This window comes from Amborella trichopoda, chromosome 1 (assembly GCF_054954075.1).
Source record: "Amborella trichopoda isolate Santa Cruz 75 chromosome 1, AtrichopodaSantaCruz75HAP2 v2.0, whole genome shotgun sequence".
NCBI lineage: Eukaryota > Viridiplantae > Streptophyta > Magnoliopsida > Amborellales > Amborellaceae > Amborella > Amborella trichopoda.
The window spans coordinates 32,059,225-32,085,776 of record NC_142336.1 but is presented as its reverse complement, the minus strand read 5'-3'; the positions used below and the strand labels follow the sequence as shown (position 1 = coordinate 32,085,776).

The window sequence follows — 26,552 nt, the reverse complement described above, 5'->3', positions numbered from 1 at the left end:
AACCTCATATTTGCCGTCCATTAAATTTTGATCGAATAGTTAAGAAGCGTGGAGAGTTTAGAGCTTTAGAACAATTTTTGGGAAAAAGGGCTGGGGTCGCGGTAAAAACAACCAACTCCTGAACTATTTGGAAAAATTGGATAGAAACCTGTCTTTCTAACTAAATTACCCCAAAAAAAAAAAATTTGTTGCATATTTTTGGAGACCTCTTTTATTGTTATTTTGTTTATACTTATCGAATAAAACGTTTTGTTTTGGAAGTTTTGGACGGTGATGAAAACATACATTTTGATCCCCCGGTGCAACACATGCTCCCCCACGAAATCTTCATGACGATGTGTTACCGCTGCCCGACCTTGTGTTGACGGTAGTCTGGCAAGACCACCGAATGTTTTCCAGTACTTTGAAATTCATCAGAACCCTATTCTACTCTCAAGAAGACCCAAAAAGAAAAACAATTGAAATTTAGCCAGTCATGTGCTCCCCTCTGTAGCCAAATGCTCTCCCCGTTTTTCCAACAGAGAACCCATAACACCTGGCACCAATTTTGACAGCGGATCCCACAGTTTTAGAGAGAAAGAATGAGAAACATTAAAGAGAGGGATTCTCCCAGTATTCATTGGCAATGTTAGAAAAAGAAAAAAAGAAGGATTCTCCCAGTAATTTAGAGCCAAGTATATTAAAGTGTAGGGCTCGCAATGGGATGGTGTAGCTGGTCTCTAAAAAAGTACGACCCGGACTCGAATAGTATATGTGTCTAAAATTTGAACACATACCCAGACCCATCGGGTCTTTGGTCTGGTCGGACCTATTGTCACTTTATGACTATTGAGTGTTTTTGGAAAAAATTTATATAAAGTCAAGGCTCTAAACAATCAAATTAAACCCACCTAAAAAATTTCACTAGAAGAGGTTACTTTGATGCCCAAATATCCTCAAATTGATCATCTCGACATAAAGATACATGGACATGAGAAAAAAATGGATTTCAAGTTTTGGAAATAGTGTATCTTGTAACATAGTTTTTTACTGTCAATTTTGAAGATTTTCAACTTTTTATAGATCTACTTGATCTATACTATTTTTTAAGCTTTAAATTTTATTTCTCGGCACTATTTGAATGTGCACTCTACTTTGATTGTTTAGAGCCTTGGCTCTATACAAACTATAGCCATTTTTTTTTTTTTTTTTTTTTTTTTTTACTATCATATACCTTATGAGCTTTTTTTTTTTATTATTCAATAATATTATAAATGTTGCCAATATTGTGATAATATGAATATCTAAGTCTAAAAACACATGATTGCCATCATTTACTTTATGATTATAGGTTTGAGTCTCCGGCTGGACTCGGATGGTCCAAAATTTGGACCCATTCCCATACCCAAAGTTATGTCTACCCGTGGAGTCCCGGGTCTTGGAGGGTCCATTGCCACCTTTAGACCTTTACTAGAGAGGGAGGGAGGGAGGGAGGGACGGGGGGGGCGCGGGGGGGAAGTGGGGGCGCAAGCGGTTTTGTGGAGAAGTGGTTTGGAGTTGGAGGGAGGGGATGAATGGGTGTATGGCATGCAGCCCATTTCCTTCGCCAGATAGCCCGTTCCCCCTCCCTCCTTGTTTGTAACGCACCCCTGTTTTGTTTCGTAACACGAGCCTATTGACACGTCCCGAACCCTGGTTTGAGCACCAAAAAGGCTCTCCTCTTCAAATCTCACATGCATTCAATGCCCCCACACACTCTTTCTCTTCCTCTCTATTTAAGGTTGGGGCACCTTCAGTGTTTGCACTGCAAAGAAGGAGCCCCAGTTTCATAAAATATGAAGTTTTGCTGTTATCTGTAAATAAGTTTATGAAAATCTCTCTCTCTAAAGAGGACTTAAATGCCAGCGGGATTGAATTTTGTTGAGGTTTCGTGAGTTGCAGTTGTGGAGGAGAGTTGTTTCGTGGCCTGCGGCTGTGGAGGAGAGTTGTTTCGCGGCCTGCGGCGGTGGAGGAGAGTTGTTATCATCGGTTGGTAAGCGCTGGCCTTTTCCAATTTCTTCTAAACCTTGGTTATCTTTGGAGTGAGAAAGATGATAATCGATTCAGGGTTAGCAAGTGGTAATATTTCTTCCTCTTTTTCTCTGTGTCTCATTACTCGTACACCATATCTTCACATTTTTCACTGGATGGCTACCAAAGGCCTTTCCTTTTTTGAGGTGAGCTAACCTTGACTTTGGCCCCCCAACTGTGTTGAATAAACTCACCAAATGACCCAATCTAGAAGGTCACTTGATGGAACAAAGAAGGAAATAAGGCTCATAAGCTTATGTTTTGCATATCTCAATTTTCATGATTCCCTCACGAAGAAGAAGACATATTTGTGCCTTATTATTTGTTTCATTTAAAAAGAGATTGTATATTATCTGATTATTTGTTTCATTTAAAAAGAGATTATAGATTATGAGATCATTTATTTTTAATACAAGGAGGTCGTAATTATTTTTAGCTGTTGGATATGAAATTCAAAATAAAAGTGTATCGTAAAATTCAAAAAATTTTATTTTAAACTTTGTCCCAAACAATGACACATCCTCAATCACCTTATTAAAAATCTACCTGTGAATAATGATCATGAGCTCTTTGTATCTAGAGTAAATAACCTCATTGTACATATTTTCACTTAAAAATCATGTCCATTTTGTATATATCATTCTTAGCATTTGAAAGAAAAAGGTGAGTGGTAACCATAGAGAAATCAATAAAGAAGACTATAGAAGAGCAAAGGTCTTCCCACCGGTCTTCCTACCACCTCCAGTAACGTCTTCATTACTAAAAAAAACTGATAGGGCGTGTCATCTTTAAAACGCTAACTCCTAATATACTAGAAAAAACATACATCTTAAAAAAGCTAACTCCTAATCTATTAGAAAAAACAGACATTTTCAAAAACCTAACTCCTAATCTACTATAAAAAGATAGGGCCTTCATCTTTAAAACGCTAACTCCTAATCTACTAGAAAAAACGGATAGGGGTGTGTCTTCCAAAAATGAATTACCCAAAAAAAAAAAAAAATCTAAACAATGCAAAGGTTGGTCTAGTTCCCCTATGGAAATATCGAAAATGAACTTTCCTAGCTAATAAATATAAGTTGTTGAGCTAATGGATTTTCTCCCCTTCAACATTAGAAACGAATACAAAATCTTTTTCCATTGGGTGGTTTGGCACTTGGCCTTTCTACACAACTCGGTTTTAGCGAAACATTGGAACTAGCTTTCTTGACCATGTTCTATGGTGGCAAAAGGTCGGTCTGGGCCATGCAAGCCTTTGCCCTTTATCCCAATAGGGTCAAGCCAAGCCAGGCCCGGCTTTAGCCTTGTTAGGTCGGCCCAACCCAAAAATATAAAGAAAAAATTAAAAAAAGGGGTCAGCTTGGGCCCCTATTCTATCCCTGGGGCTAAGTTTAAGGCCAGCCCAACCCCCTATCCTAGCCCTTATGCTAAGTTTGGGGCCCACATCAGGCCCTACGGGGGCTTACTGAGGGCCTGTAGCTCGCCTTGAAAGTGAGGGACAGTTTCCACTTTCTGTCACAACAAAAGCTTTGATTATGCCGTATTTGGGTTGGGGTTGTTTACTCCAAAACATTTAGGATTAACGTTGAAATAAGGGTGCGGTTTGTATAGAGCTTAGGCTCTAAAAAATCAACTTAGAGCCAACCTTGAAATAGTGTCGAGAAATGTGGTTTCAATACTGGAAATCTTTTTGATAGCCTTAAAATATATTTTTATTTTTATTTATAAAGTTTAAAGCTCAAAAAATAGTATAGATCGTGAGATCTATGAAAGCTTGAAAGTCTTGAAAATTATCTGTCCAAAAATGCATTACAAAATTACTATATTCAAAAGTTAAAATCTATTTTTTTCTCATGTCCATACATTTTGATATCCAGATGATCAATTTAAGAATATTTGAGTATCAAAACAACATCTTGTAGTGAAATTTTTGAGGTCGATTCGAATTTGATTGTTTAGAGCCTCGCTCTATATAAACTTTTTCCTTGAAAATAAAGGTGGCGACGACTTTTTTGGGTCAAAACTGTACGGTCAGTAGGCAGTTTTCATTGCATTTGTTACGCTCGACGAACAGTTCACACAGATTTGCCAGCTTGTATATGTCCACTCCTCGAAAATTTCGTGGATACCCATAATTACTAGCCGAATATTTCGTTGAGAGAACAAACAAGTAATACCCAAAACAAAGGAATAATAAGATGGGTGCGGTTTGTATAGAGCCTAGGCCCTAAACCATAAATTAGAGCCTACCTTCAAATAGTGAGAAATGTGGTTTGAGAAATGTGGTTTCACTGCAGAGAATCTATGTGCTAGCCTTAAAATATATTTTTCATCTTTATTTATAAAGTTTAAAGCTTCAAAATAGTGTAGATCGATAGATCTATGAAAACTTGAAAATCTTGAAAATTGACGGTCCAAAAATGTATTACTAAATACCCTATTTCCAAAACTTGAAATCTATTTTTTTTTTTCATTTCTATGTATTTTGAGATGATCAATTTGAAGATTTTTGAGCATAAAAACAACCTCTTCTAGTAAAATTTTTGAGGTAGGCTCAAATTTGAATGTTTAGAGCCTCAACTCTATATAAACTTTCTCCTACTAAGATTGGTTTTCAGTTTCTATAAAACTTTCACCACTTTTATGAGTTTTAAGTTTGGGTGTAGTTTGCATAAGGTTGCAACTTTGATAGATCAAAGTAAGGCGTACCTCCAAACTTTGTGATAAAGATGCAATTTTGGCATCGAAAATTTTTAAGATGGCTTGAGAATCTATTTTAATATTTTAATTATAAAATTTTAAACTTGAAAGATTGTACAAATCATGTAGATCTATAAAATTATGAAAATCTTGTATATAGACGGTCTAAATAATGTATTGCAAGATGTACTATTTTTAGTATTAAATTTTTTTTTTTTTTATGAATTTTTTATATGCACCTTAATTCTACAATATAAGGTATCAACCTGATGTTTCCCTTATATAAACTTTATCCTTAAATATTTAACTCAGCAGAAAGGGAAAATTTTAGTAAAATATTGTAGCATGTAAAGGGCATCACTTTCTTAAAACTGGCTTTAGGATTTGAGAGGCAAAAATGAATTTCTCTAAATGCATTTCAAGCAGCGTAGATTTACTTACCCAAAAACAAAAAAATAGCAACGTAGATTTATGTGAAGAATTAAAATTGTGAATGGTCTCAAATGGAATATTAAAATAATCTATTTTAAAATTCAAATTCCGATCTTTCATTTTTTTCAAATTTGCGATCATGGTATCTAACATATAAAATTTTAATTCCAAAATCTACTTGTCAGAAGGATTTTTGGTGTACACATTAATGTGGACGTGGACAGGTTTGAGGCGCACAAGAATCCGAATATGAGATTTGATGAGGCCCAATCTAATGGTCAAAAATTAGTTTTATATTTTTTATTTTGTATTTAAATAAAATATTTATCTGAATTTAGGTTGTAGATTTATTTTATAGAGAGATAACTAAATAAAAATGACTGAAAATTTTTAAATGAAAAACATCCAAAATACCTCTAAATTTATTTTGATCAATATTTTTATCATTTTTATTCAATTCTAATTATATAAAAAAGCTGGAACCCAAATTTCAGCTTAATATTATTTTTAAATAAAGCTTTAAAATAAAAAACTATATTTATTTTTGGCTGTTGGATGAGGTTGGTTCAACTCGAACCAATCAAAGGGGCTTGTGCACTTTCTAAGCGTCCAAAGACTGAGGACACAATACTATCCTTTTTCGAGTTAAGACAGTGAATTTTGAGCTTGCGACTCCACCAAAACCCGTGGAAATCTATGTGATAGCTTTAAAATATATTTTTATTTTTATTTATAAAATTTAAAGCTTAAAAATCTTAAAAATTGACGGTCAAAAAATACGTTACAAGATGTACTATTTTCAAAATTTGAAATCTATTTTTTTTTGTGTCCATACATCAAAATGTCGAGTTGATAAATTTGAAGATATTTGGGCATCAAAATAACCTCTTTGAAAAAGTGGGCTCTAATTTGATTGTTTAGACCCTGGGCTCCATAAACCACTCTGATTTTATAAAAATGTGCCGTTTATATAGAGCCTAGGCTCTAAACAATCAAAGTAGAGCCTACCTTCAAATAGTATTGAAAAATATGGTTTTAATACTGAAAATTTTTATGATAGCCTTAAAATATATTTTTATCTTCATTTACAAAGTTTAAAGCTTCAAAAATAATGTAGATTGCCAAATATATGAAAACTTGAAAATCTTGAAATTGACGGTCCAAAAATGTGTTACAAAATACACTATTTTCAAAAAATCTATTTTTTTCACTTTTCCATACATCTTGATGTCGTGATGATCAATTTGAGGATATTTGGGCATCAAAATAAAGTCTTATAGTGAAATTTTTGTGGTAGGCTCTAATTTGATTGTTTAGAGCTTCAGCTCTATATAAACTTTTTCCTTTTATAAAAACATTGCAAAACCGTTGATTGAGATCTTCCACGGATAAAGGCTGATCCAATCGAGACCGTCCATTAACGTAACATTGAGATATCGGTTTTGACGATCAAACAGTAAGTAAAGATTCGAAAAAGAAAAAACATTAGACGATGGTCTGAGTAAACTTTCACTGACAAAAACAGAGAAACTGAGGACAGAGGAGAGAGAGTAAAAAAAAAAAAAAGAGGAGAGACAAAGAGAGCAAAACGTTTCCATGGCTCGATATTAACTTGGCTTATCCAAGGATCTGTGCAGGCATGTTGCAAGACCAAACACCACCTTATTTTGTTTATATTCCAAAATCCATGAAACTCTCCATCTCTTTTCATGCCTTTCCCCCTCTTATTATATTCCAAAAATTAGGTAAACTACAAAATTGTTTCCTAAATTTTCATAGGTTACGTGTTGTTGTTTATTTTAGAAGATCTTTCAATCCCAACCCTCCGTTTTTTTATTGCATCTAACCTAGTGATTTTCGATTTGTCACCCTATAAACCTTCCTCTTCTCCTCAATTTTTGAAGAAAATTTCTTGCTTTTCTTCTTCTGGTTTCTTCCCAAACAATCTGGAATTTCTTTGCTGTGTTTTTTTTTTACGAAAAGTTTGAATCGAGATCCAATAATGGATACTTGGTTTTATCTCTGAAACCACATCCATGCAGATGAGATTCTCTCTCTAAAATCCGAAGCTCTTCGGTGCTGACTCCAGGAGATCGGAAGCTATGGCAGCCATTACCAACACAGCGGCTGTCAGCAAGGAGATTCGAGACTATCGTGGACTGCGAAGGTCGTATTCTGATCCTCACATTCCCTGCCAAGTCTCGTCAGTCCGCTCGTCCCCTTCGTCATCTTCACTCTCTTCTCTCGCTTCGTCTTCCTCAGGGAATGATCTCCGGCACAAGAGAGCTTTCCCTTTCCCTTTCTTCTCAGGCACAATGCAACTACCCCAGTCGCTGCGCTCTCTCCTCGACCACCAGGTTGCCAAACAACCGACCGAAGTGGAAGAAGAGGAGAAAGCCATGAAGCCTCTCACAGGGAGGCGTAATGAGAGAGAGGGCAAATACGAGGAGGTTCTCAATTTGGTGGGATCAGTTCTAGAGAGAGAGACACCTGAAACTGGGGGGATTTTTCATGTCGGGGGCTCGGAAAGCATGGCCGTCGTGGAAGAGAGCTCTTCTTCTTTTCTCGGAATCGAAGAAAGTGATGAGAAAGTGAAAAGATCAAATTGGATCATGAGGCTACTAGAGCTGAGGAGCCATTGGAGAGATCGTCAAAAAGAGATGATAGGTAATGAGGATTTTGAGGAAGAAGGTGAAGTGGGCAGTTGTGAAGATGGTTGTGGGGTTGAGGAAGAAGAAGGAAATGAAAGTCTCTCGAAGTTTCTGGTTCGAGCTTCGTTGGATGACATCAAGGTTTATGCTCAGTTGGCCTTCCTCTGCAATCTCGCCTACGTTATTCCGGAGATCAAGGTAACGTCATTTTAATCACCACAATTTCTTTTCTTTCTTTACTTTCCAGTATAGCAACTCAAGAAAACTATTGTAGAAAAAATAAAAACATAAAAAGATATTTAGTTTTTTTGTTTAAAAAAAATTAGTCAAAGAGACCATTTACTTTGGGACCCAGTTTCTATGCAGCCAACCTGCATACGTAGAAATACGTGCTTATTAATAAATCTATTTTGAGATGGATTTTAAACTTTTAAGGACATGTAATCATTAACATGGAGATCATGAATGGGAAAAAATAAATAAAATTTATAAAATAAAAATAATATTTTTAATAAAAAAACATTTGAACCGTTAATTTCCATTGTTGTTAGATAGAACACCTACTTGTATCTATCTTTATTATGGATGCTTTACACTCTTTGAACAGTTTATGTAGAAATGCGGTCCAGCCCACATGAAACAATTTTCTTTTACTTTTTGTACTAAGTGGCCGCAATCTCACTCTTGTCCATCAGATTTTAAATCTTATGGTTGTAAGAATTGCATTGGACTCAAAGTTAAAAAAAAATCAAAAAAAAATCAAACATTGTGATATCCATCAAGCCATCGAATTTGACATGTAATGGTTAGGAGTGATTGTAATATCCTTACAACAAAAGTAAATGGTCTCATTGTATACAATCTAAAAAATACTCATTTTGTAATGCAACCATTCATTTTAAAGATTTTTAAGTGTTTATAGATATATTCAATCTGCAATATTTTTGGATCTTTAAATTTTATAAGGGCATAAACAAATTTTCAAGCTAACATAAAAGTTTCCAGTATTAGAATTGCATCTTCTAGCAAAGTTTAAAGTTTCTAGCAAAGTTTAAAGTTTGGAGGTGCGCGTTACTTTGCGTTACTTTGATTATTTGGGTGTACCTTATAAAAATCATACCCTTATTTGTTATTTATTTGTTATTTATGTGTGGTAGTAATATTTGTTATTTATTTGTTATTTATGTGTGGTAGTAAAAAGACAATGATTGTATACTACAAGACCTTTTGCTTCATGGGTAACAAGGTCACATTTTTCTAGCCATAAAATGTGAAATCCGGAGGCTAGAGATTTTTAATACTTTTTTATTTTTTGGTAAATAAGAATTTTAGGACTATGATTTAACCACACCATTTTAGACAAAAATGATTGTGATCTTTTTTTGTTGATGCTCAGGTACAAAATGGTATTATTTTTTAGAGAAATCCAAGTCACTAATGCTTTTAAGTTTTAACCATTTTCTCGTTTTCCACGGCAACTGCCGATTCTTGTGATCCTGCCACGGTGGCAATACAAGACGTTGCTTAGTTGGCCTTATCGTTCTCGATTTGGGTTAATTACAAAATAAGAGCCCCATGGTTTTTAACTTTCTATTATTTGAATGAGGAAAAGTAGGGTTTTCTATTCGCATTTTTAACTTTCTATCAAGTACACCGATTCGTTTTATTTGTGTAGGTCCAAAGGAATATTTGTGAGAAAAAAAATATTAATAGCCCTCAAGAAAAGACTTCCCGTACAACATACCCTTAAGCAAACTTTGTTTTTCACTTTTGACCTGAACTAAGCTTTCTTAGCAAATACCCTCGAGTCATCAAAAACTTAAAATGAGATCAAAATATCCTATGAAAAACATAGGGTCCACCACAAAATGGGGGCGGTTCGGCACTTTGCTTTTGGAAAGCATGTGGTCCGACACAAAATAAGGGCGGTCCGGCACAAAATAGGAGTGGTCTGGTATTTTGGGCATGCGCTCTGACACAAAATGGGGGTGGTCCGGTACTTTTTGGAAAGCATGCGATTCGGCACAAAATAGGGGCGATCCGGCATTTTGGGTATGCGGCCTGGCACAAAATGGGGCTGTCCGACACTTTGCGCTTATGGAAAGCATGCAGCCTGACCCAAAATAGGGGCAGTCCGGCACTTTAAGCATGCAATCTGGCATGAAATGAGGGCAGTCTGGCACTATAGGCATTTTCATCAAATATATATATATATATATATATATATATGCATTTTTTGACTTAGGAGTATTTGTTACGAAATATTAATTTAGGATAAAAGTTGCTAAAAAAAGGTTTGTTGGGAGTAGGTTGTCTAGAAAGTCTCAAGGTTTTTTTATTTTTTTGGGGTAATTTTTCCTATTTGTTAGGCATATAAGGTATATTGTAAGTTTCAACGGCCAATAATGTTTCAATTAATTCGTACCGAAATATTTGGTTGGGGAAGCTATCTGTAATAAGAAACCAACGAACCAGTAACATGGCCTCCACAGGACCCCACACTCTTTGAAAACGACTCTTGTAATTGACCTAATCCTATTAGGAACCTCAAAACAATCAAATTAACGTGCACCTTCAAACAATTTCATTAGATACGATTTTGGAATTTCATTAGATATGATTTGGTGTGAAAATTATTAGGATGCGGCGAGAATCTATTTTTATAGTTAGTTATAAAATTTTACACTCTAGAAAGGGTTCAAATCAAATCAAGTAGAGCTATATATACATTAAAATATTAAAAATGAATGGTAATGTGTTGCAAGATGTACTATTTTTAAGACTTATAATCTCTTTTGTTTCTCCATATTTATACATCTCGATGTTGAGATGAACATTTAGATGTTTTCTTAACATCAAAACAACTTTTTTCAAAAGATTTTAGAGGTGCACTTCAATTGAAGTGTCAACCTTATATAAACTTTTTCCTTTTGGGAAAGGGCAATTGATTCGTGATTCTATCAAATTGTGCGGGTCGTATCATGATTTCTATCTTCGAGTGAGTTTTAGCTACTTTTGCCCAAAAATTTTGATTTTTATCGTATTTTTGTGAATAAAGTAAATATTGCTTTGGAAAAGATGAACTTATTTGTAAAATTTCCCGTTTATCTCATGTACCTTTATGATGGAAACTACCAAACAACAAGTAATTCATAATCAGGATTAATTTTATTGAAATTATGAATTATCAGGGATAATGAGTACATCTGGAGAAGCCATTAATGTCATGCCTATATTAAACTAGATTTGATCACTTTTAATTCGGGATGTTTCTACAAGTCCCCACACTTATATATATAGAAATGCGGCCCCCCTTAAAAATCCATTTTTAAAATAAATATGAGACCCTGAATTGAAGGAATATACAATCCCTAACATGGAGATCATTAATGTGATAAAAATAATAAATTTAAAAACTAAAAAAAAAAAAAAAAATTGAGCTAAAAATGAGCGATTGATTTTACCTTTTTCATGGAGGAACCATCACCGACCTCCATCTTTAGATTGCTGGTTTATGCTTGGGGAATGCAAATTCAGTAATGTGTCCCTAGATGCATAAACTACTTTTCCTTTAATTTTAAATGACCAAAATTCCATCATGGACAGGGCGGAGACTTGTGGAGGTACTACCGGCTTCGTTGGGTCACCTCCTCCTTAGAGAAGAAGGCTGAGGCTGCTGCCAAAGCCCATCCGCCCGAAAAAGATCCCAAGGGCAGCACCACCCACACAGATTCCAGTAGCCGAGAAGGCACCCGAAGGGCCTCAGCGGCATACGAGATAGCAGCTGCAGGAGCCTCGTATGTGCACTCTTTCGTCCCTAAGTACCCCTCAGAGCAAGCACAGATGCAAACAGCAACCTATAAGTCAGAGATGGCGGCATATATGGCTGCTTCAACAATGACTGCGATGGTTGCAGCCGAGGAGGTGGCGAAACAGGCAGCTGCAAGGGAGCTTCAGTCCCTCCACTCTTCCCCTTGCGAGTGGTTTGTATGCGATGATCCTGGTTCGTGCACTCGCTGCTTTGTCATTCAGGTAGGTAGATAGGGTAAATTTTTGCTTCTCTTTTCTAGTGATTTTTTTTTTGTGAGAAATTTAGAGCATGATTGGTTCACATGAAAATATTTTCTAGAAATCAATTTCACATAAAAAATATTTTCTAGAAATCAATTTCACATAAAAAAAATTCTCTCATGTGGTTAAGTGTGGGAATATTTTTGCATCAATTAGTTGCCAATTGATGTGAAAAGATGCACTAAAATCAATTGGTATGAGAATATTCCCCCACTTGACCGTATGAGAGAATTTTTTCATGTGAAAATATTTTCTAAAAAACATTTTCACGTGAAACAAATGTGCCATTAGAGTTTGAAGGGCTGCGTATTGATTGATTTGGTGTTGGTGCAGGGTTCTGACTCATTGAGCTCGTGGCAGGCAAATTTGTTGTTCGAGCCCACTCAATTTGAGGTTTGGTGGCGTGGCCTTTGTTTTTATTTTTATTTTTTTAACATTACCAATGAATTTCCATTAAAAGAAAACAATTTACAAGATACAAACAAAGCCATTGGAAGAAAGTAATCACCTCCTAAGATTGGTGTACTCCTTTTTGCAAGATAATCAGCCTCGACATTAGCCTCCCGATAGAAATAGCTTTCTTAATGTGGTGGCTGATGTGCTACTATTCTTATTTTGAATGGATGGCTCATTTTTCAGTTTATTTGAGGGGCAAAATTGGTTTTAGACTTTTTGCTGAGTGTTGTGGCTTGGTGTGTTAAATCCAGGGGATGGATGTTTTGGTGCACAGAGGGATCTACGAGGCTGCCAAGGGCATCTACGAGCAGTTCCTACCGGAGATCCTCGACTACCGTGCTCGGCATGGTGACAAAGCTCGCTTCCGCTTCACAGGACACTCCCTTGGAGGCAGTCTCTCTTTGTTGGTCAGCCTCATGCTCGTCGGGAGGGGTGTGGTGGCGCCCGAGCGAGCCCTTCCTGTGGTGACATTCGGCTCACCATGCATTATGTGTGGGGGCATGAGGGCACTCGAGGCACTGGGGTTGGATGAGGGCCATGTTCACTCTGTCATGATGCACAGGGATGTTGTTCCCCGAGCCTTCTCATGCACCTACCCTAACCATGTTGCCGTTGTTCTCAAGCGACTGAGTGCCCACTTCCGCAACCACCCCTGTCTCCTCAACAATGTACGTTTCTCTCTACCCTATTCTATTCAAAAGTATAAATTCACAAGTGTTTGTATCAGTGTTTGAAAATTCGTCGTGTTGTCCGGTTCGACACAGAAATCGGCACGACTCCACCATATCACGTAAAATCAATCGTGTCTGAGAATCGGGAGATTCGTAGTGATAACTCGGCGAGTCGCTACAATGATACAGGCGATTTTGAGATTTGTAGCTAGAGAGAATCGGGAGACTCGTAGCGATAACTCGGCGAGTCGCTACAATGACACGGGCAATTTTGAGATCCGTGGCGACTCGATTTTGAGATTCGTACTCGGTGAGTCGCTGCAATGACACGCGCGATGCGATTTTGAGATTCGTAGTTAGAGAGAACCGGGAGATTCGTATCGATAACTTGGCGAGTCGCTATAGTGACAAGGGCGATTTTGAGATGTGTAGCGACTCGATTTTGAGATTTGTAGCTAAGAGAACCTTGGCGAGTCGCTGCAGTGACACAGGTGATTTTGAGTTCGTAGCGACTCAATGCGATTTTGAGATTCGTAGCGACTCGATTTTGAGATTCGTAGCTAGAGAGAACCAGGAGATTTGTTGTGCGATTTTGAGATTCGTAGCGGTAGCTAGAGAGAACCGGGAGATTCGTATTGCGATTTTGCGATTCGTAGAGGTAGCTAGAGAGAACCGGGAGATTTCGTAGTGCGATTTTGAGATCCGTAGCGATAACCCAGCGAGAGATTCATAGTGCAATTTTGAGATTCATAGCCGTAGCTAGAGAGAATCGTCGGCGAGCATGAGAGATTCGTAGTGCAATTTTGAGATTCGTTACAGTAGCTAGAGAGAACCAGGGTAGCTAGAGAGAACCGAGTGATTCGTAGTGCGATTTTGAGATTAGTAGCGATAGCTCGGCTAGAGATTCGTAGTGCGATTTTGAGATTCGTAGCGGTATCTAGATAACTGGGAGATTCGTAGTGCGATTTTGAGAGAACCGGGGTAGCTAGAGAGAATCGGGAGATTAGTAGTGCGACTTTGAGATTCGTAGCGGTAGCTAGAGAGCACCGTTGGCGAGAGCAAGAGATTCGTAGTGCGATTTTGAGATTCGTAACGTGATTTTGAGATTCATAGCGATAGCTAGAGAGAACCGGGAGATTCGTAGTGCGATTTTGAGATTCGTAGCGATAACTCGACGAGTCGCTATAGCGACACAGGTGATTTTAATGGGTCATGGGTAGGAGTCCGAAATTTTTTTAAAATTGAGGGGCATTTTTGATGCTACACGGGCAGTGCATGGGTCTCAATCCTGCTAAGTAACTGGCGCATTTATTGATGACCCGACAGAAAGATTTATACCATGTAGACTTATATTAAAGCTTCGATGTGTGGGATAATTCCCACACATTGTGCGCACAAAATCATTATAATGTTTAGACAGCAATTCAGAGTGTATTATTATTATGTGGTGCAGTTGGTTATGACTCACAATTTCTTCTTGGACATCTCAACTTCGAGCCCTTTGGGCGCCATCCAACTTATTTTTCTTTCTTAAAAGAAAGAAAATAAAGTAAAAGGAAAAAAATAAAAAATAAAAGGTTTTTCCAAAAAAAAAGTCTAAAAGGAAAAAAATAAAGTAAAAGAAAAAAAATAAAAAATAAAAGGTTTTTTTTTTTTAAAAGGGTAATACAATATGTTTTAATTTTCTTGTCAAAAGAACAAAAGGCAATATAACAAGTATTAAAACGTAGTATAACAAGTATTTCTTGTCAAAAAATAAAATATAAAATATAAAATATAAAAAAATTAAAAGGTACCTTGGTAGCATCATTTTTTTAGTTTTGTTGTCAAAAAAAAATTGAAAGGTAATACAACAAGCAAAAAAAAATATAGCACAACATCTCATTAGTTTTTTGGATTTGTCATTATTTATATAATAAAATAATTATTATATAAACCAGTAATTTCAATTTCAGTATATAATATTATAGTTAGTTAGGTTATAATAATTTTATATTATAGTCAGTTAGGTTGTAATAATTTGGGTTTTTTTTTAACATATTAGGGTTTTTTGCCAATTAGAGATTTTAGTGGCCACTTTTTCATCGATTTAATGCACTCTTTATTGTAGTCCATGTATGATTATATAATTTATCCATGATAATTCTATGATTTTTCTTTTGTATGATGTAAATTTAATGGTTAACATAAGTTCATATAAGGAAATAACATCTCAATATTCGTAAATTGATGAAAAAAAATGAAAGTTAATAATGCAGGACCCCCATTTTTTACTGGATTTCTAAAAAACAACATTTATAATGAAATTTATTATTTTTTTTGGATTTTTTTTTAAGCTTAATTTGACCGATTCGATCGATTCCCGATCTGAATCGCCGATTCACAGATCCAGATGGGTTTTTAAAGTGTTTGATCCGGGGCACCGATCCGTTTTTGATACCACTGGTTTATACTAATAAAGTTTCAAGTACAGTTGTAAAGACTAGATTGAATGGTGGTTAGAGCAATGGAACCGAGAAGCAGTCTACTAGCTAGTCTGATCTATAGTAAAAACTGGGTCGAAACTGGTTAAAATTAATATTTGATCGGTTTAGATGGATAAAATAATCAGATTTAAGAGGTTCACCAATCAAATGAAGTTAAGAAAATTTTGTAATATATTTTTTATTTCTAAAATTATTATATGAATTTTTTATTTTATTTATTTTTAAAATCTAATTTAACCAGTTTGACCAATGATTGGACTGGTTTCGATTGAAACACACTCCTCACTAGATTGGCAGCCAGTCCAATCCTCGTAAAAGTGGTTTCAAGCCACTTACTCCTCTTTTCTTTGATGGTGTAACCAGAAACTATTGTATTCTCCAATGGGGCAATCTTTGATCCTTCAACCGGATGAGAAAGTGTCGCCTCCTCACCCATTGCTCCCTCCGGGAAGCGCCCTATACGCTCTCGAGAGGGGGCCTCAAGTGCAGGCAGCCCTAAGGACCTTCCTCAACACCCCTCATCCTTTGGAGACCCTCAGTGACCCCACGGCCTATGGGTCAGAGGGGTCCATACTGAGGGACCACGACTCCAGCAACTACCTCAAGGCTATCAATGCTGTGCTCAGGCAGCAGACCAAGCAGATGAGGCGCACCCACCGCCTCCACCGGCGCCACGATTGGTGGCCCCTTGTTGCTTCCTCATCCCCCTCTCCACATGTTGCTGTGTACACCATGGACTCGCCGCCATTTCCTCTGCCTCAGCGGGAGATGGCAGCCGCAGTCAAGACTTAGAGAGAGATAGTACGAGATTGCCTAAATTCTAAATTGTGAAGTGGCTGTCGAGAGAGAATCTGTTGCCTAAATTGTGTGTAGAGACAGAGAGAATAGCTAAATAATTATGCAGAAAGATGGCCAGACGATTGTCGTTCTTTGGTGTACATAAATGTGGCAGCGAAGTATAGACTGGAAAATGAAAATTGGATTTATTTAGTTGGGAAAAACGTGAAAAATGTAATATATCACAATAAAATGCCCATACAGTTCCTTGTTATGTCTCTAAGGCTTCTATGATATATTATTTTCCTAGGTGTTCTCTGTGTGCATTAGGTTGCCTATTTGATGTAAGCATGACACATAGGTTTCATTTTCTTTTCTTTTTCTTGGCAAAAATTTAACTTCATTAGCCATGGAGAGGAAATACAACAATTTGCAGAAACTTCCAAGAAAACTGAAGGCATTGAAATGCTCCTACTGACTACAGCCCACTCTCCATTTGCTTCTCTGTAAACATGGCTTGAATGATACAGCCGATGTATATCGATGATTTGGAACCAAATAGATTTTCTCACACTATTTGATTGCATTCATTGAGTCCTCTTTTACATTTATTAAATAGGCATATGTTGGTCAAAAAGTACTTTTAACCCCTTTAACAAATATTTTAAAAAACGGATTGGTCACCCAGATTGGCCATCTGGAAAACCGATTTGGATCCGCGGATCGGCTATCTGGATCGGTAGATCAATCAGATTAGCCGGATCCGGCCTTAAAAAGCCTTAAAAAAATCACTAAAATTTATTAAAAATCTAGTTTTCTAGGTTTCGAAAATATATTTTTTTTCATTAGTTTAACAAGAATGCGTATATAATGAACCAACCAAATTTGGAGTGGATGCGATGTAGATTTAAGTGGTTGAAAGAGGGAGGGGGATGCAAATACAATTTATTTTTATTCAATTGCTAACTCTAGAAGACGACAAAGTGATATTTCTGCCATTGTTTTTGAAGGAGTACAGGAGAATGATACAGAGGAGTGGGAAAAAGGATTTGTCAATCATTTTAAGAAAAAAATTTCTACTGAGATGCAGTTTCAGGTGAATTATCCGTGGGTTCATTTTAAAAGCTTGTCTACGGAGTTGGCACATGAGCTTGAGAGTATTGTAACAGAGAGGGAATTGAAAGCAGCAGTTTTTGCATTACCGGGAGATTAGGTTCCTAGACCAGATGTGTTTACACTCTTCTTCTTTAAAAAATTTGAGGATAATGCCAAATTTGACCTTATGTTGATGGTTCCAGAGTTCTTTAATAGAGGAGTTATTCATAAAGGAATTAACATAACTTTTACAGCCCTTATCCATAAACATACCACAATTTCTGGAATATCGGATGTTAGGCCAATTAGTCTTCTGACTAGCTTATATAAAATCATAGCTAAGATCTTGGCGGAAAGGCTAACGAATGTGTTGAAACATGTTATTTTAGGGCCATGAACTGCTTTTATTAAGGATTGGGTTATCACAAGAATGTATTCATTCGAAGCAGATAAGTAGAAGGCCAGAAATTGTGTTAAAATTAAATATGGAGAAAGTGTATGATAGGGTGGATTGGGGAGTATTGATGGAGATTTTGAGGTGTATGGGATTTGGGAAAAAGTGGAGATCCTTAATCAAGGGATGTATTTCTAGTGATTTTTCTCAATATTAATTAATGGAAGTCCTAAAGGTTTCTTTGGAGCTACAAGGGGATTGCGACAAGGTGATCCACTTTCTCCCTTTCTTTTTACCATGATAGCATAAGCTTTTAGTCTTATAATCTCTAATGTAGTATCAAGTAATCACTTTAATGGCTTTAGGATTGTTGATAATAATGATTTAATCATTTCACATTTATAATATGCAGATGATACATTGCTGTTTTATGGGGCAGAGGTGGAAAAGTATTAAAGATATGCTTTAATGATGTGAAGTGGTATTGGGTCTAAAGGTAAATTTCGAGAAAACTTCCATAGTGGGGATTGGCTGTACACAAGGAAATAATGGAGAACTTGGCTGATATTATGGAGTGTAGAGTGAAACCTTTCCTATTAAGTACTAAGGGATTCCTATTAAGTACTTAGGGATTCTGACGTCATATTCTAAACTAATCAAATCAGTCTGGGACCCAGTTATTCAAAAAGCACATCTCAAGCTGGATTTCGAAGCACTTAACTTTAGAAGGTATACTTACATTGATACGAGTATCATTATTTAATTTGCCGATATGTATGATGTCTTCTTTGGTGATGATGGCATCAGTGTGTAACCATTTGGAGCAGTTAGCGAGGAACTTTTTGTGGGGATCATATGGAGATAGTCGTAAATTTCATTTGGCCAACTGAAAGAGAGTACACATTCCAAAAAAAGGATGGTGGGATGGGGATAAGAAGGATTAAGATGGTAAATCACGCACTGCCTGCAAAATGCTGGTGAAGGTCTTAACATATGTGATGATCAACTATAGTAGAGCAAATGATCAATCTTATATGTGGAGAGGTATTGTGGGCAATAGAATATTGGTTTTGGGGAGTTTGAGGTGGATATTGGGTAATGGTAGTTCAATCTATTTTTGGCATAACAGATGGTTAGGGGAGAGGCTTTAAAATATCAGTTCCCACAATTGTTTGAATTATCAATATGTCAAAATGCTAAAGTGGCGAAGTTGGTTGATATTCGTGGGGGAAATATAGAATGGAAAATTCATTTAAACAAAAATAGGGTGTCTGACGTTGTGGTTGTGCAGTATACAGAACTTTTGAGCTATTTTAAAGAAAGCAATATCTCACAAACAATGGAAGATGATGTGATATGGGGGATGGAGAATAATGGGGATTTTAGTGTTCGATCTGCATATGATCTTTTGTTTTATGACAGGTTGAGATGGAGCAAGGTTTCATTGCATCAGATATGGAGTTGGTCAGTACCCTTGAAGGTTCGTGGTTTTTTATGGATATTATTTCAAGGAAAAACCTTAATGGTAGACAATTTACTTAAGGAAAAATATTAGTCAATGTGTGTATCCTTTGTAAAGAGAATGGAAAATATGGGGATCACCTTTTTCTCATTGTCTTTTTACATATGGATTGTGGTGTTGGATATTCCAATTGATGGGGATGTCAATGGTTTTTCCTAGTTCAAATGTAGACATTTTGGAACATTGGGATGGTGGGAGTCTTCAAAAATTGGAAGAAAGATTTGGTAGATTGTTGTGGCGGTAGTACTATGGGAGATTTGGAAGGACAGAAATAATAGGGTTTTTGAAGATAAAGGTGTTTAAGTGTGATAAAAAAAAGAATCATTCACAATATTTGGAATTGCTTCTCGGTTACAAAAGAGGATTTTGAGATATCGGAAGTTCATGTTTCAGTCAATCTTTCTAATTTGATGCGAGTGTGTGGAGGCCGCCAATTAATGTCATACTCATGTTGAACTTTGATAGCAGCTCGATGGGGAATCCGGGTGTAGCAGGATATGGTGGTGTTATAAGAAATGTCAATGATGAAGTGGTTTTATGTTATGCAGGACCATGTGGAGGGACATCAACGAATTATACGGAGATGGAAGTTGTGTTACAAAGATTGTGTATTGTTTTTGAGCGATACAGGACATTGGCCTATTATTGTTGAAGGAGATTCAATGAACATTATAAATTGGTGTTATAAGGAGGCTCGATCGCCATGGAGTTTAAAGGTAAAATGGACGGAAATCATGGATATTATTGGTCAGATGATAGTCTCATTTCAACATATGTATAGAGAGGCAAACTCGATAGCTGATGACTTGGCAAAAGAAGGGGCTTAATTTGTTGAATTAGTGGTTGGTAAAGAGCTCATTCCTTGACGTTTCTTTGTTATGTTGTAAATCTGTAACATCTTTTAGTGATTAATAAAATTATAGCACTCTTATCAAAAAAAAAAAAAAACAGGAGTGAGTGAGGCATTTTGTGTAGAAACAGTATTTTATTAGGGAGGGTGAGAGAGAAATTCACATAAGTCGGTTTCAAAATGGAATCGTGTCATGATAAAGAGAATAGAGGTGGAGTTGGTGGTTCATTACTCACAATCGTTATTTTCAATAGCAGTAGGCAAAAAAATAAGGGGACATTTTAGTCCCACATCGTCAAAGTTTTGTGGGGTTTGGAGATGGGGGGGGGGGGGCGGGGGGGAAGGAATGTCCACAGCTATAAAAGAGGGTCAAGGGTAGGGGTAGGTCAAGGAAATCACAAAGAAAATAAAAAATGAAAAACATGGGAGCTATCTGGTTCGGTAGAATTGAGTTACTGGTTCTGTAGAACCGGTAAATTCTAGTGGGAACCGGCCGGTTTGCAATATAAAATGGGAACTTGATCGGTCCCACCGATTTTTATCTGAATCAGGCGATTCCAATTTAGATTGCTCTATTTTAAAATTTTATAAAATAAAATTTAAATTTTACATTCTTGTTTATCTTCCTTATTAAAAGTAGATTGAGGGGCATACATTTGTGGTTGAAGCTGTGTGGGAGAGACGTCATTAAACTTCACATAAGCATGCATCTGGTTGGAGCACTGTATGGCATCATTTCTCTCCGAAGGCCTTCTTTCTCCCGCACGCCCATTCCCTAGAAGTTGACCAATATCATTAGCTTGTTTTGATTAGATTAAGTGAATTCTAGCTTTGATCAATGTCAATTCCTTTTACTAAATCGCTAACCGGAAGATCCTACATTATATTAAGCACCCCACATTAATCCATAGGAGATCGATCATATGGATTAAAAACATGATTAATTTAGTTGGTCATCCCTTATTTCACTTTTTTTTATTAAGAATAGCAGTTTTTAGGGCCCAAGACCACCATTACATCTCACTTTCAGTTTCTTGAAATTACTCCAAAATGACTTCAAATTTGAAAATTCGTTGGATGAAGGGATCACCAATCAAAAAAATGTTTCAGGATTTTTGCTATCGATGCTCAAAGCTCTCATCCGAAGTTTTGGAGTGTCAATCAACAATTATTTAAGGATTTTGATTTAGAAGGGATTAGAAACAACTTAAACCAGGTATCTGATATTTTTAATAATATTTGTACGTATTTGATCATTTTTTTGACTCAGTTTTGGATTTTGCTGAAAAAGATTTCTCTCATCCATCTTTTTTTCAGTCTAAATGAAATATTTCTTTAGGAATATTAACCTACAAAGGGTTAGCATCAATGTACACGGGGTATCTACTTTCTTCAATAATATTCTATTTGTTTAAATTTGTTGGCTCGGTTTAATATTTTTGTCAAAACTTTTCTCTTATCCAAAATTTTTTGGAGTTTCAATCAACAATTACTTTGGGATTTTGATCCAGAAGGGGTGAAGATCAATTTAAACCCAATATCAAATCTTTTCAAATAAGGAAAAATTTTATATAAGGTTGCGATCTTAAAATATAGAATCGAAGATGTACGTAAAAAATCCATCAGAAAAGCTTGTTTTAATGTTGAAAAATCTCTAAGTGATCATCTCGATATCGAGACGTATGAATATGAAAAAAAAGAAAAAGGATCTTTGCGTCTCAAAAATAGTGCATCTTACAACACATTATCTAGACCATCTATTTTCAAGATTTTTATTTATTTATAGATCTACTTGATTTTAACTATTTTTAGAATTTAAAATTTTATAATTATATATAAAAATAGATTTTCAGATAATTCAAAGACTTTTTTACGCCAAAATTACATGTTATGATAAAATTTGGAGGTGTGTCTTAATTGGATTGTTTAAAGTTGCAACCTTATAGAAGCCACACCCTTCAAATAATACTTATATTTATTTTCTTTTTTTGGGCTCCTTTTAGCGTTTTCCTAAATTTTTTCTCTATGATCTGAAAACTTTTGGAGATTAAATCAAATATTTCTTTGATTTTGATCCACAAAGTCTAAAGATTGATTTAAACTAGGAACTCGATCTTTTGAGTGAAATTTATATATATATATTTATTATTTTCTGGCCCGGTTTAGGGTTGTCTTGAAAATTTATTCTCTAGTGCGAAATATTTTAGAGTTTCAATCATCGATTGCTTAAAGGATTTAATCCAAATGGAGTAAAGGTCGTTTTAAACCAAGTATATAATTTATTTGTGTAATATTTAACTTCAAGACCCGGTTTTTATGCGGTCAAGCACAAATATGTAGAAATGCGGGCCTCTTAATAAATTTAATTTTAAGATGGATTTTAAGACTTAATTTTTAAGGACTTGTTACCTCTACCATGGAGATCATCAATATGAAAAGCGAAATAAATTTAAAAAATTAGAAATAATAACTCTAGTAAAAAAACTTTTGAACTGTTAGTTTCCATTGTTTTTAGATGGAACACCTATTTGTATCCTTCTTTAAGATGGATTCTTTACACTTTCTGGACCATGTAAGTAGAAATGCAGTCCAGCCTGCATGAAACAATTTTTCTTAACTTAATTTGAATATGTTTGGCTCGGTTTATCTGTTTTGTTGAATATTTTCTTCCGATCTAAAATCTTTTGGAGTTTCAATAAATATTTTCTTCAAGATTTTAGTCGAGTAGGGGTTGGGATTGATTTAAATCAAGCTTCCACTTTTCATAATATTAGTATTTCCTTTTATTTTTTTGGCTTGGTTTCGGGTTTTCTTAAAAATTTTCCACAAAATTCAAATTTTTATATATTATTTCAACTTTTTAATTTTTGGTTCTCAGTTGTGTTACGAAGTGTTTAAATAAGGTTTTTGTTGAACTTTTCTCTAATTAGGGTGTGGTTTACATAAGGTTGCAACATTAAACAATCCATTTAAGGCACACCTTCAAATTTTATCATAACATACAATTTGATGTAGAATATTCTTAAGGTCATCTCAAAATCTATTTGGAATCTAATAATAAAATTTTAAATTCCAAAAATGATTAAAATCAAGGATATCTATAAACATATGAAAATCTTAAAATGGACGATCTAGATAATGTGTTGTTAAATGCACCATTTTTGGGGCTCAAAATTCTTTTTTTTTAATAGTCATACATCTTATTGTTGAGATGATCAATTAGAGAGTTTTTCAACATTAAAACAACCTTTACTGATGGATTTTGAGGTGCAACCATAGTTCTACATTTCAAGGCTTGTAGACACTACATTTTAAATCTGACAAATTCTATGGTTTTCTGAACTATTAGGACCACATTATCTTAGTAGACCCAATTTAATTACGCCAAAACTACTCAAATTCTATCCCAATTTTAAGTAGAGCCCAAGAGCTTTCCAACGGTCAAAGAATCGCTTGAATTGGACCTCGGATAAAAAGATAAAACAAAGGATAATTTAGTCCATGTGAGACCCAACTATCGAGCAATGGGCCGGGCTCTAACAAGGCCGACAGGCCTAGATGTGGGCTGATGATGCAGTCAACGCATCATAGCAGTAAACGTGTAATTAGATAAGGCTAAAACTTTAAAATAAATTCAAAAAATTCTGAAAAAACTCCGAAACATTTAGAAAAAATTATCAATTGAATCTTATAAATACCCCCTCTCCTTAACCCAAAAGGAGAGAGAAAAAGAGACAAAAAAAAAAAAGACCTTAGAAATTTTTGAAATTAGAAAAATTACCCAAAAATACCAAAAATAGGAAAAACCCTTAGAAAATTCCTAAAAATTTTGGAAATATCCCGAAATATTTCAAAAAAATCCCAAAAAATTAGAGAAAATATCAGAATTCATATTCAATATATGGAGATCACAAAACCCTTAGAAAACCAAGAAAATTCTCCTTTAGACCCTAGAAAGGACAATAGCTTTAGAAAAATCTCTAGATTGAAAACCCTAGAGAAGATAGAAACCTTAACCTCTTGAAGATCTGACCTCCAAAACTGAGAAAACCTGGACTTAGGACACAAAAAGCCTAGATTAAAACTAAAATTAGGGCACAATAACCCTAGATCTAACCCTTTACACCAGAAATCTGCTGGTTAACATCCGAATTAGAGAGGCAAAGATGACCGGTTCTAATATGGGTGAGCCCTCGAAGGCTCGGAAATCCCGGGCCATCAGGCCCGATTTGGTATTATTTCTTCCTCTCTCTTTGTTCTTTTTTTAGTATTTTGCTTCTTCTATTTATTTTTTATCTGTTAACTTGTCTTAAAATCGTATTTTAATGCTCTGGATCATACTGGCTCCACCACAAATCTAAGAGTAGATTTACTCGTTTCCGATCAAATCTGACCTAAGATCAGAATTCGATCTGTCTCTCTTTCTCTACCACTTTATTTACATCGTTTTAATTAGTTTAATGTGTTAAAATTCCAGAGATCTTCATCGAAAGATCTGCTAGATTTTCATCGTAAACTGTTTGGCGCCCATCGTGAGGTTATTTCGGGCTTGATCCAAGCTTCAAAATAAGGTTTTTATTTACTTTTTTTCACTGTTTTCAGTCACAAATGGTCCCAAAAGTCGGATGTGACCAGAATCCAGGGTTTCGGTGCTCCAAAACCTTGCTTTTCGACACTCCGTGTGTCGCCCAAATTCAAAGGTCTCAGAAACCTCTGAAACTTGATGGATCTATTCTAGAGACTCTTTTGTGATTGTACAAAACATTTCAGATCAAAATAAAATTTTTAAAAATACAAAACAAATATTTTTCAGTTCAATCTAGGCTTTTTATTTTACTTTATTTTAATTTATTTCATCATATATATTTTTATTTCCTACTTCTTTAAAGTTTAAATTCGTATTATTTCTTCAAGATTAATAAGATAAAAATATAAAAAAAATGAATTTTTTTTTTTTTGGGCGACACCAGCCGGGTCGCTAACCCTGCAAGGGTGACACCACTAGTGTCGCCTGGGCGACACCACCTGTGTCACCCAATTGCTAGTGTCTTAGAAAAATTCTGGGACCCCATAGGACCATTCCAGGGACTTTTAGCTCGCTGTTGACTAATTTTTTACCCAAAATAATTTTTTTAAAAAAATATATAAAAAAATTATTTTGCTTCAGTTAGATCTGTTCTGTTTCTGCCCTTTTGATTTTATTTTAGTTTGTTAATTTTAACTGAAATCATATTTTCCCTGCTTTCACCATGCTTAGTTTAATGGTGTTTCATCAAAATTAAAAAGATAAAAAAAAAAAAGAATACATTAGGGTTGCTTATCCCTCCAAACTTAGACCCACTCTTGGTCCGAGTCAAGACTCGTGCACATCTAGTCGAGATCTTAGTCTAGGTTTTAGCATAGGTCTAAGTTTAAGAGTTGCCTCTAGAGCTAGACTAGGCTTACCTAGTTTAGGGTCTTAACTAAAATCCATTGAGTCTAGTAAGTCTAAGTTTCAGTCTAGTCTTAGCCTAGGTCTTAGCTAAGGTTTTTTCCCCTAGTGTCAGGCTAGGTTTGCCCTAAGTCGTTGAGTTTAGATTTTACCTAAGTCTAGATTTTAGATCCTAGCCAAAAGCAATCACCATGTTAGTTACTCAAGGTGATCATGATGACTGTTCCACGACCGACTCTAAGCCTAACCTGCCCAAACCTATGGACCAGTATGTTGCGATCCCTTGGAGTTATCGAGAGACCTCAAGACAATCCATTATCCATCCCCCAAGTCTTCAATTAGAGGCAAAGTCCCAAGCATCCACTCCTAATCTTGAGATCTGTGTGGCCCGAAAAGCCGGCTCCGTCGGAAAAACCTTGAATAATCAGGGAGTCCGACCAAGCGTTGTCGTACAGGGGATTTTAGGCAACCAAAGTAGAAGTCGAGTGAGGGAAGAAATTCATGCAACATCTACAACCAATTCCTGTAACTCGAACCAAGATAACTCTGAGGTGCAGTAATCCCAAAACCAAGACCGACCTAGGTCTAGGGAATCTAACCCAACCTCGAGTCACCATAGTACAGCTCACGATGTCTTGAACACTGTACGAAGCAGAGGTATCGACTCAAATTGACCCTTAGACGAGATAGGAATCCAAGCTGCCCTCCAAAGTCTAGTTGACTTAGGTTACACTGTTCATTCCCCAGCCTACGGGTCGATCCCAAACTAAGTTAGTGGTATAGCTTAACCCTTAGCACAGCCGAGTTAGCCGATTCTTCAATCGGTCCCTCTGGTTCATCCGGTCCAACAAACCCTACAATTTTTGCAACCAGTGGCGACACCAATAGGTCAGTACGCCCCTCAGGCACCAATGTATCAAATCGCCTTGGTGACTGTGGCTTATCAATCTCCAGCCCATGCAGGCCA

The 26,552-nt window shown here is 36.0% G+C and overlaps 1 protein-coding gene across 4 annotated transcripts; it reads left to right on the top strand.

Moving 5' to 3' along the window:
* Positions 1-1,783: 1,783 nt before the first annotated feature.
* Positions 1,784-16,576, top strand: LOC18428351 (phospholipase A1 PLIP1, chloroplastic). 4 transcript variants are annotated; one of them, XM_088854676.1, is made up of 7 exons: positions 1,784-2,011; positions 7,271-7,348; positions 7,444-8,030; positions 11,439-11,864; positions 12,237-12,296; positions 12,611-13,027; positions 15,880-16,576. In XM_088854676.1, the coding sequence occupies exons 3-7, from the start codon at positions 7,497-7,499 to the stop codon at positions 16,306-16,308; spliced, it is 1,866 nt and encodes a 621-aa protein (XP_088710802.1). In that variant the 5' UTR covers positions 1,784-2,011; positions 7,271-7,348; positions 7,444-7,496; the 3' UTR covers positions 16,309-16,576. The 4 variants fall into 4 exon arrangements, with proteins under 4 accessions (XP_088710802.1, XP_088710799.1, XP_011621237.2 ...); XM_088854673.1 differs by having other exon boundaries at positions 7,224-7,348; XM_011622935.3 differs by having other exon boundaries at positions 7,271-8,030.
* Positions 16,577-26,552: the final 9,976 nt, after the last annotated feature.